We start from the raw sequence: 11,679 nt of genomic DNA on the forward strand, positions 1-11,679 counted from the left end.
AAAATAAAAAAAAAAAAAAAAAAAAAAAAAATAATATTTAACAATTTATACCCATTTGTCATTATTATAATTTTTGTTCTCTATTTTTTAAATATATTTAAATTCTTCTTCATCATTTTTGTTGTAATCATCAATAGCTATTTTAAAATTTTGTTTATCATATATATTGTCTTGTTTTGTATCTAGGCATATTTTGCTTTTTAAAGAGGAATTTATTAAAATTGTTTCTAATTTAATTAGTTTAGATTTAATATAATCAACTAATGAATTAAATGCAATTTTAGAATAAGAAAATGTCTGTTTTAGCATAAATAATTTTAATGGTAATGTTGTATGATAAATATTGCACCATATATTATAAACAAAAGGATTCCAAATAATCTCACTACTTAACAAATATAAAAAACATTGATAAAAAGAATCGTTGAGAATATAGAAGGATGATAATAAAGAAAAAATAGTAAATAAATTTATGCAATATCCTTGATCCAATAATTTATTAACCAAAAGTGTTATAAAATTACAATTTTTATAAATATAATCAAAAGTAATATTAAACTTCTTAAAATAAATATTTTTTAATATTTCCTTATTATTTCTTCTAATATCATTTAATGCATTAATAGATATTAAAAAATTTTTATCATCAACTTCACTTGGTTTCAACATTATTGTACCCTCTGGCAAATCTAGATATACAAAACATTTTAAAGGATCACTTTTTTTATTTATGTAAAAATTCCATTTCATAACATAATTATTATTTTTCATTTCTTTTTCTTTTTTTTCATAATTTTTCTTCATAGTTAAAATTTCATTCGTTAATTTTATTAATTGTTGATTTATATATTTTTCAATTTTAATTAAGCTTACATCGGTGTAATCATTACTTTCATTGTTATTATCTATATCGTTTTTATCTTTATTATTATTAGTACTAGTATTAACTTTATTTATCTCATTTTCATTTTTGAAAATTTTCTTATTTTTGTGTGTTAAAACACGATCTAAATCAATTAAATAACATTTAATAAATTTTCTGATATTGTTAAATGGAAAAATTAATTCACTTAAGGCCTTACTTTGGAAATTGATGTTACATAATATATTATTGTTTTCTTTATAATTGAGATTAAGGATGTTAATTATCTTTTTTTCAAAATCATTCTTATTTTTAAAAACATAGTTTTTTTTCTTTTTTAAGAAGAACAGCTTATGTTCAATATCTTTATTTCTTTTAATACATACATTCTTTCCATTATTAATTTTTAACTGAGTTTTATAGTTTAATGAACTTTTTCCTGCTTTTATTTTACAAAGTAAAAAAAAATAAAAAAATAAAACCAACAGAATAATGCTATTATTAGAATATAAAATCATAGCAATTACTTATTTTAATATTTTTTTTTTTTTTTCCATAATTTTTTTCATTATCAAAAGAAATTTTTAAAAATTCGAGTTATATCTTAATCATATCATCTAAAATTTAAGATAAAACAAAAAAAAAAAAAAAAAAAAATATATATATATATATATATATATATATATTTTTTTTTATTTTTCCTAAGATAATATTTACTTTGAATTTCTTAAAATATAAATTATTAGACTAAAAATTATATTTAATAAAACATATTCCTATTTTAATAGTTGTGAAAAATTGTAATTAAGTGATCAAAAGGGAGAAAAAAAAAGGAACAAAAAAATACACTTTATATATGCTTTGAATACTTTCATTGAATAAAAATATTTTAAATTTGTTATAAAAAATAAAATAATTTTTACATATTTTTATTAAAATCTTTAATTTAATTTTATATCAACTTTTTCAATTGTTTTAAAATCTTTAAGATATTTAAGTTTTTTTTTTTAAACATAAACATTTTTCATTTTTATATGTATATATTATATACATTTATATATGAGCACATATCTTTTTTAACGGATATCATAACATCAATTTTATATTTATAATTTTTAATTAAAATTTCGGCGGAATAAAAAAAAAAAAAAATTCATAAAATTAAATATAAAAATTTTTTAAAATAAAAGGATGTAATTTTTAATGTAAACAAAAATAGAAATATATAAAAAAAAAAAAAAAAATTTGAAATTATAAATATAAAAATTGAATAAAAAAAAATAAAAAATGCCAAAAAGTTACAGAAATCATTCAAAAACAGCAAGAAATCCTAAACGTCCCTTTGAAAAAGTAAATATAAAAAAAAAATTTATTCTTTTATATTATATATATATATATATATATATATATATATTTAAATAAATATGTGTTTATGTTTTCTTAATGTTATATATATAATTCTTCCTTATGATTAATATTTTTATTATAAATTTTATATTACTTATATTTGTATAGTTTTTATATTTATTTAAATAATTATATTTTTTTTTTTTTTTTTTATGTACATATTTTATTTTAATGTATTACTATTTCTTTTGTTGAAATATTAGGAACGTTTAGATCAGGAATTGAAATTGATTGGTGAATATGGTCTTAAAAATAAAAGAGAAATATGGAGGTTAAAATTTGAAAATATTATTGTATAATTTTTTTGAATAATTTTTTATAAATTATATTTTTTTATTTTTTATTTTTTTTTATTACTTATATAAATTCTCTGTGTGTGAAATACATTTATATAAATTTATTTTTTTTTTTATTTCATGTTCATATTTTAGAGTCCAATATTTGTTAGCAAAAATTCGTTCGGCAGCTAGATATTTATTAACGCTAGATGAAAAAAGCCCAAAGAGAATTTTTCAAGGAGAAGCTTTATTAAGAAGAATGGTTCGTCAAGGTTTATTAGGAGAAAATGAAGAAAAATTAGATTATGTATTAGGTTTAACTTTGCCTAAATTATTAGAAAGGAGATTACAAACAAAAGTATTTAAATTGGGTTTAGCAAAATCTGTACATCATGCTAGAGTATTAATTAGACAAAGACATATTAGAGTAGGTAAACAGATGGTTGATATTCCATCCTTTTTAGTTCGTGTAGATTCAGAAAAGCATATCGATTTTGCTACTACTTCTCCATTTGGTGGTGCTAAACCAGGAAGAGTTAAGAGAAAAACTTTGAGAAATCAAAAAGAAAAAAATGAGACAGAAGAAAATAATTAAATGTATCAACAACGAAAAAAAGTTATATAAACCTATATATTATCAAAAGACTGTGTTATATTAGGAAATTGTATATATATATATATATATTTTTTTTTTTTTTTCATTAACAAAAATATAACAAAAAATTTATGGAAAAATAAAATAACATATATTATGAAAAAACACTTTTTTTTTCTTCATTAACATAGAATTTATATTTAATTAAAAAGAAATAATTGTAATTAAATATATAATTTATTATTTTAAAATATTTTAAGGTATAATTAAAAAAAAAAGTTCATTTTATTCAAGTTAGTAACAAAATAAGCAATTAATATTTATATAAAAATTTTTTAAAGACAAATTAAAATCTTGAATTATATATTATATTTTTTTATTGATATACAAATATAAGAAATTAAAATAATATTAAGATTAATTAATAAAAATGTATATTTAAAAAAAAAAATAGTACTCTTTTTTCATTACTGAATGTGTCATGAAAATTTTACAAATAGCTATTTTTCATTTCGTAAACTTTATTACCATTTTTAATTTTGTAATTTTCCTTTTTTTCCTTTATATATATATATATTTTTTCAAATTTAAATATTTTTTTAAAAAGGAGAAAATAAAAATATTGTATTGAAAAATATAGTGCTTTTATAATTTATTTAAAGAATCAATTAAAAACAATTATATGTAACATACGAAATTAATATAAAGAATGTACTTTAAGTAGAACCAGTTTTTATCTTTTGTTATAAAAAAATTTAAAAGATAAATTTTTTCTTTCATTCTATCATGTATTATTTTAAATTTTAAGGAAATCTATGTGTCATTTAAGTAAGAAAAATTTACAAAGAGTCAATAAAAAATGTTCATGCAAAAAAATAAAATACAAAAAAAATTATTTATATAATAATTTATAAAAATTATAAATAAAAGGCCTTCTAATAGTATATATATATATTAAACCATTATACTATTTAGTATATTTTTATGGAAACATATATATATATATTAATTTTTTTTCTTTTTTTTTTTTTTTTTTTTTTTTTTTTTAATGTATTTGTTATGTATTTATTTTATTTTATACAAATTTTATTATATAATTAACTTTAATATTTTAATTTCATTTTATTTTATTATTCAGGATGAACTTTATATAATAAAAACTTTATTATTTTTTATTTTTTCTTTTATTTAAAATGTGAATATGTTAATATTAGTTGATAATTTTACAATAGATGTGTAAAAGAAAAATATTAAGATTAATTGCTTAACAATTTTTTTGTATATTCTTAAAAAAAAAAAATTAGAAACATAAAGAATATTAGAAATGATAAATATAAAGAATTAACTACATGAGAATCATTTTTAATTAATAAAGAAATCTATTATTCTATTATTTTTATATACTTTTCTTCTGTTTTGCTTGTATTATTTTTTTTTTTTTTTTTTAGTATTATATATATATGAGGTATTTATATTTTCTATTATGAGTATATTAGATAATTGTAAGGAAAAAAATAATAATGTTGGTAGTGTATGTGAAAGCAGTATTAATGATATAAAGGAATGTAAAAGTATAAGTGATATTGTTAATTATATTGTAACATTAGGTGTATGGGAAATGTATACTTATGAATGGATATTTAATAGAAGAACATTTTTATATTACAATACTCTATTAGGAAGTTATTATTTCTATGATAAAAATAATAATTTGATTTTATTTAGCGAAAATTCTTTTTTTTTTTATGTATACTCATTTGAAAATACTGAATTTATATCCAATCTATTTTTTAAAAAAAATGAAAAAAAAAAAGAATTAAAACTAACTAGCTATGCAAAAACAATGCAAGGAAGGAGAAAAAAACAAGAAGATAGATATATTATTGTAACTGACTTAACTAAATATATTGATTCAAATGATTATAAAACATTATTTTTCTATAAAAAAAATCCTCTATATTTTTTTTCTATATTTGATGGGCATAGAGGAATAAAAGCTTGTGAATATTGTATGAATAATATAATCAAAAATATTATTTATTACTTTTATAATCAAGATGTAATCGAAGAAAATAATGCTCCATTATATAATTTAGGATCCACATGTAATTCTCTAAATAATTCTAGAATAGTTAAATCTCAAAATTCTACTAGTAAAATTCAAGAAAAAGAAAAAAATTTTATTGAAAATACAAAAAAAAATGATTTAAATATAGATGAAAAAAATAAAACTCTTGAAATTGATTGTATAAATATAAATCATTTTGATAATTCAATCTCTAGTGTTAATGAAAATAATGTTACAAACAAAAATGAAGATAAATATGAGGAAAAAAATTTAAATAAAAATAAAGATGAAAATTTAATTAAAAATGAATGTTTAAGTATAGATGAAAGCATAAATAGAAAAAAAAGAAAAATTGAAAGAGAAGTTATAGAAAACAAGGAAAATTGTAGTATATCCAAAGAAAACGATATAATTAATAATGATAATAATTCCAGTAATATAAATGAAGGAAAAGAAAATTTCAAAAATTCAATTACACAAAATGAAGATGATAAAAATTCAAATACACAAAATAAATGTAATAATAATAGTAATAAAAAATTAAAGATTTTAGATGATATGACTGATGAAGAAATAATAGAAAATATAAAATTAGCTTTTATAAAAACAGATGAGCAGTTCTTAAAGGTTTCAAAATTCCCAAATCATGGTTGTACAATTATTTCTTTAATAATTTTAAAGAATAAAATGTTTATAGCTAACTTAGGAGATTGTAGAGCTATTGGTGTCGTTAATTTAAATAACACTTTAGTAATTTAATTTTGTATTTTTATATTTGTATAAATATATATAATTTTAAGAATGTAGTATTTGTAGATGTGTAATATTTTTTTTTAGTTATGACAAAAAAAAAAGCTATAAATCTTTTTTTTTTTTTTTTTTTTTAAAAAAGCATAATTAATTATAAATTTTTTTTTTTTTTTTTTTTTTTCTTAAATTTTAATATATTTATGCTAATTGATCAAAAAGAAAACAGAGATTTTATCATATGACCATAAACCAAATGATCCAAAAGAAAAAGAACGAATAAAAAAAATGGGGGGAGATGTTATTTGCTTACAGAATGTTTATAGAGTTAAGGCAAATACGAAAAAGGTAACGAAAAATATGGAAAAAAAAAAAAAATAATATAAAATAAAATTTATATTTATAAATAATAATATATAATAAATATGTTATAAATAGAAAAAATTGTATATTTTAAGTCATTATTATCTTCTCATAACATTTATATATATACATTTTGAATAGGATAATAATGATAAACCATGTTTAATGGAAAGATTAACTATGAAAGAGGAAGTTTATCTTGCAGGTAATTACTGTTAATGTACAAAATGATTTTCTTAAAAATTTTATACTATTTTATATTATTGTTGTTATATTTTATTATTATTATATCAGTTTCAAGAGCTATAGGAGACAAAGATTTTAAATATAATAATGTCATATCAGCAATGCCTGATGTTATGTGTAAAGAAATATATAAGAATGATTTAAATGAAAAAAGTGTAGACATAGAAAATATAAAAAACACTGAACCAGAAGTTAAAAATCAGGTAGATGAAAATTATTTTAAAGAAAATGAAAGTACATATTATTCTTCAGATGAACTGAATTATCATTTTGTTGTTATGGCTTGTGATGGTGTGTGGGATACATTGTCTAATAAGGTATATAAAAAATATATATGTATTAGGATAAATATATATATACTTTTAGTCCATCTATGTTTTTTTATATTTTATTCTTATATACTTTGCCTATATTATTTATTATTTTTTTTTTTTTATTTTTTTTTTTTTTTTCCATAGGATATTGCTCAAATATTGCAAACATATCAGCATGATCCAGATAAGGCATGTAGTGAGATAATTAAAACTGCATATGCATATGGAAGTCAAGTAAGGAAAATATATATATATACATTCATAGAAATAAATCATTTTTTTTTTTTTTTTTTTTGTTAATAAAATTTATATATATATTTATATATTTATATATTTATTTATATATAGGATAATTTAACTGCTATGTTGTTAAAATTTTATTGAATTTTTAATAATTTACAAATTGCTTATGGTAATATGTTTTCATACGTATTTTTAATTGACAAAGTTTATATTATATCTTTTATGTTTATAAAATAACTTAAAAAAAAAAAAGAAAATATATATAAAAAAAGCTACCTTTAATACATACATTATTAATAAATACTATGAAGAACTCACAGAAATAACCTTTTATTTATAGTTTTAAAGAATATTACATAGGTGGGATATTTATAAGAAAATATTTAAAAAATTAGAAGCTAACATAAAAATTAATAAATATGTTTTAATTTTTTATTCCATTATAATTTATTTTTATTTTAATTTTACAAAACTATTTAAATGGAAAAAATTAGATGTTTAAAATATATTAGTATCAAAATGGTTAAAAAAAAAAAATAACAAATAAAAAATACAAATTTTATTACTATATAAACAAATTATAATGAGAGAGTAATTTATATGTTTTGTTTCATTAATAATAAATACAATAAATTATAAAATATATATATATATTTATATATATATATATCTTTTTAAAAATTAATAAACTTAAAAATGGTCTAATTAATAAACATAATGTTAAAAAATAAATTAATTTTAAAAATTTTTCATGTACTTATATTTTAAAATGTAGTAAAAAAAAAATATATACTATTACAAATATATAGTTTTTTTTTTTTTTTTTTTTTTATTATTTTCTTTTAAAATTTGTATCTTTTTCAATTAAGCTTATATCTGTTGTTATACTTTTAATCTTTTATTATTATTTTATATTTATTTGTATTTTAATTTAAAATGTTACTTCTCCAATATTATCTTGTTAATTACAATATTTATAATTAATGTAAATTTTTTTTCATTCTTGTTTTATTTAATATGTTCAGGAAATGTAATTCATAAATCATGTTATTTTATAAAGTTTACTTGAATAATGTTATGATTATATAAACCTTCCATTTTACTAATTTATTTTATATTTTAATTTCATAAATTATTGAATTCCTTTTTTTTCATTTATGCGTAAATATGTGTTCATTGATTTAATAAACCATGTAAAAAAGTTTGTAATTAATGTATCTGAACGATAATCAGGAAACATATTTTGGTAAACCATTGGATGTATATCAGCTGAATAAAATGGAATTTCAAAAGAAAAATATTTCCATGAGCAAATAAATAAATCTCTTACTTTTGAAAGAGCTAAATTTAAAAACATTTGTATTAGTTCGTAATCTAAGGTAATTTCATAGTTTTCATCTAAATCATTTGTTATTTTTTTTTTCATGTTATTATCTCTGTTATCTTTGTTTAATTCATTGAATCTTGCAGGAGTAAACATTGTATAACCACTTTTTTCATCATGCTCATTATTATTAACATTAAATTTTATGCTATCATTATTACTATTGGAAAAATAATTTGTATTACCATTAGTGTTAAATTCAATATTACTATTATTATTACATTTGCCATTTGAATCATAAATTTTAATAGGTTCATATAAAATAACAAAAGAAAAATCTACCGAGATAAATTTATTAGATGATGACGGGATTAAAATATCATCAAGTAAAAATTCTATTGATTTATGATTTATTTGTGTACAATGTATTTTTATTATTTTATTAATATCTGATACATTGTCTAAATTTATTACCAGTTCATTATTTTTATCTTTTAAATTATTCGCTTGTTCAGCTAAAATGCAAAAGATAGATTTATCTATTAGTACCCATTGAGCTCTTGTTAATTTTTCATGAACTTTTTTAGCTTGTTCAAAAATTAAATTTTTTGGAATTATTTTTTTTGGGAAAATATGCTTCCATTTTTTATTTTTTGTACTTTTCATATTTTCTTTTAATTTTACATTTAAAGGAAATAAATCAAATTGAATAAAGTAATTATTTTCAATTAAATAAGCAGCTATTCCTTCAAATTGTACCGATATAATACTTGTATTATCTAATAATCTAAACATTCTCATTTCTTCTTCTTTAATTTTTAAACCATAATAACTATAATTGTTTTTATCTTCTATATAACTACTTTTGTTTAATTCTTTATTTTCATCATTTTTCGTGTCGTCATAATTATTTGTTTTGTTATTTTTTATGTTATTTTCTACGTTTTGGTTAGATAATTTATTTTCATTATCATTTATATTATTAGAATTATTTGTAATTGTATTATGTTCAGTCTCTAAACTAAAAACATATTTTTCTTTTTCATCATAATTTGGTACACCATTTACTCCTTTTGGTATCACTTTATCAACATGAATATCATTATTGTAAGTATTATAAGTATCATTATAATTATAATTTTTTTTATTAAAATTTGGAAATTCTTTTATTATTAAATCATCTACATTTTTTGTTTCATCATGTATGTTTTTTAATTTTACGTTATCTTCATTTAAATTATCTTTATTAATATTAGTAACTATATTATGTTCTACTTTAATTTCCTCTGGTTTATAATGGAAAGTATTTTCTTCTGTTTTTTTTGAGATTTCTTCATAATGTTTGATATCTTCGTCTTTTTCTAAATTACTTAATGAAAATGTAATATGTGCATATTGAGATTTAAAAGGAGAAAAGGATGGATGAGGAGGCCATGATAAAAATATTGGATTTGGAGAAAGTTTCCAAAAAACCGAAGGTAAAAAATAAAATTCTACAGATATTTGGGTTACATAAGGAAAATTACTATCAAGTTGCATATAATCTATTTCTTCATATTTTTTATTCATTATTTTCCAATATTTAATTAATTGACTTATGAAACATAGATAATATTTTTGTGTAATAATTCCATTAATTGAATTTATTTCTAGTTTCACATTTTTACATAAATTTCTTAACTTCTCTAAAAGTTGTTTTCTACTAGTTACAGATATACATAAATCTTGTATGTTTTCTTTTGAATCCTTATAATAATAACATTTATTCAGAGATAGATATTTCCTTCCTTTATCATAATTAAGAGTTCCCAATATCATATCAAATAAAACCATCAATTCTTTTAATTCATTTTCCACCAATATTCTATATTCCTCTCCTTTGTTCCATTCTTTATTATTTTTCATATTTTCATCTTTGCTTTTTATTTGATTAATTTTTTCCATAGCTGAACAAAACACTTGAGCATATTGATGTAAATTATTTTTATTTTCTTCACTTGGTATTTCTTCAAAAACACAAGAACCATCTGGTAAATATCTTAATAATCTATAATCACCTTTTCCATATGGTTCCATTTTTAAATTTATATTTTTAAATTCATTTTTTTCCAAATTTCCTTCATTTTTCTCTTCTTTTTCTCTACAATTCTTTTTTTCCTTATTTTCTTCTTTTTTTTCTTTATGTTCTTCAATCTGTTTCCTTTTTTCTTCTATTTCTTCGTTCATTTCTTTCATTTTTTTTTTTTTTTTTTTTTATTCCACAAAATAATTAACAAATTTTATTTCAAACTTCCTTTCTTTTTTTTTAATGTTTTTTAAATATTCATATGTTTATATATATTATAAAAATTCTGCAATACTATTATATAAATTCTTGGAAGCTAAAATTTATAAATTCTAAATATTAAAAATTTTATATAAAAAAATTAATAATAAAATAGTATCACTTTTGTATAAATTATACATTCAGAAGTATATAGTACAATTTATATAATTTTATTTTAGTTATATTAGAATAAAATATACATATTTATATTTTAAAAAAGTACAACATTTTTTATTATTAATATTCAAATATATGTATATAAGTATACTAAAAATAATATACTGTGTTATTCATTGTTTCATATAAAGAAAAATGTACCTTATTATAATAATATGATTTTAAAAATTATATATATATAGTTCATCATAGTAATATCTAATTTAAAAATAGTTGATATTTAAATTACATAAATAAAAACTTCATATTCAAACAACTAGGACAAAACAAAAGAATATTTTAAAACACTTTTTTAGACATAAAAAAAAAAAAAAAAAATTAAGATTTAATGAAATTTTTTATTTTTATAAATGTATTTTCATAAAAATGAAAAGATAATAAAATAAATATTCTCTTTAAATATAAAATGATCATAAATAAATTATTAGAAGTGTTATATGCTTTAATAAATACACATGTTTTACATATTTTTCTTTATATTTTATAATTTTATATCTATATAACTTTTTTTATTTATTTTTTTATTACTGTATGAATAATTCTCTGGATTATTAATCTAGAGATGTCAATTCATAATAATGTNTTGAAATAAATGTATTTTCACATTTATTTCGAAATCCACTACTTATTTTTTCTTTTACATTTTTTTTTTTTTTTTTTTTTTTTTTTTTTAGAAATAATAGAAAGCTTATATAATTTTATTTGCCGTTTTATTATGTATAGTATTTT

The 11,679-nt window shown here is 17.4% G+C and overlaps 4 protein-coding genes across 4 annotated transcripts; 2 read left to right on the plus strand and 2 right to left on the minus strand.

The window, feature by feature from the left end:
- Nucleotides 1–87: 87 nt before the first annotated feature.
- Nucleotides 88–1,380, minus strand: PGAL8A_00067300 (conserved Plasmodium protein, unknown function; the record flags this gene model as incomplete). Its single annotated transcript, XM_028670532.1, has 1 exon — nucleotides 88–1,380. One exon carries the CDS (start codon nucleotides 1,378–1,380, stop codon nucleotides 88–90), a length of 1,293 nt encoding a protein of 430 aa, XP_028525791.1.
- Nucleotides 1,381–2,149: 769 nt separating this feature from the next.
- Nucleotides 2,150–3,142, plus strand: PGAL8A_00067400 (40S ribosomal protein S9, putative; the record flags this gene model as incomplete). Its single annotated transcript, XM_028670643.1, has 3 exons — nucleotides 2,150–2,212; nucleotides 2,473–2,540; nucleotides 2,701–3,142. 3 exons carry the CDS (start codon nucleotides 2,150–2,152, stop codon nucleotides 3,140–3,142), a joined length of 573 nt encoding a protein of 190 aa, XP_028525792.1.
- Nucleotides 3,143–4,625: 1,483 nt separating this feature from the next.
- Nucleotides 4,626–7,264, plus strand: PPM9 (protein phosphatase PPM9, putative; the record flags this gene model as incomplete). The annotated part of the gene is made up of 6 exons (XM_028670754.1): nucleotides 4,626–5,960; nucleotides 6,180–6,305; nucleotides 6,462–6,525; nucleotides 6,615–6,883; nucleotides 7,025–7,114; nucleotides 7,229–7,264. The coding sequence occupies 6 exons, from the start codon at nucleotides 4,626–4,628 to the stop codon at nucleotides 7,262–7,264; spliced, it is 1,920 nt and encodes a 639-aa protein (XP_028525793.1).
- A 991-nt stretch (nucleotides 7,265–8,255) lies between these two features.
- PGAL8A_00067600 (conserved Plasmodium protein, unknown function) lies at nucleotides 8,256–10,682 on the minus strand (the record flags this gene model as incomplete). Its single annotated transcript, XM_028670865.1, has 1 exon — nucleotides 8,256–10,682. The coding sequence occupies one exon, from the start codon at nucleotides 10,680–10,682 to the stop codon at nucleotides 8,256–8,258; it is 2,427 nt and encodes an 808-aa protein (XP_028525794.1).
- Nucleotides 10,683–11,679: the final 997 nt, after the last annotated feature.

Source organism: Plasmodium gallinaceum (assembly GCF_900005855.1).
Source record: "Plasmodium gallinaceum strain 8A genome assembly, contig: PGAL8A_v1_53, whole genome shotgun sequence".
Taxonomy (NCBI): Eukaryota; Apicomplexa; class Aconoidasida; order Haemosporida; family Plasmodiidae; genus Plasmodium; species Plasmodium gallinaceum.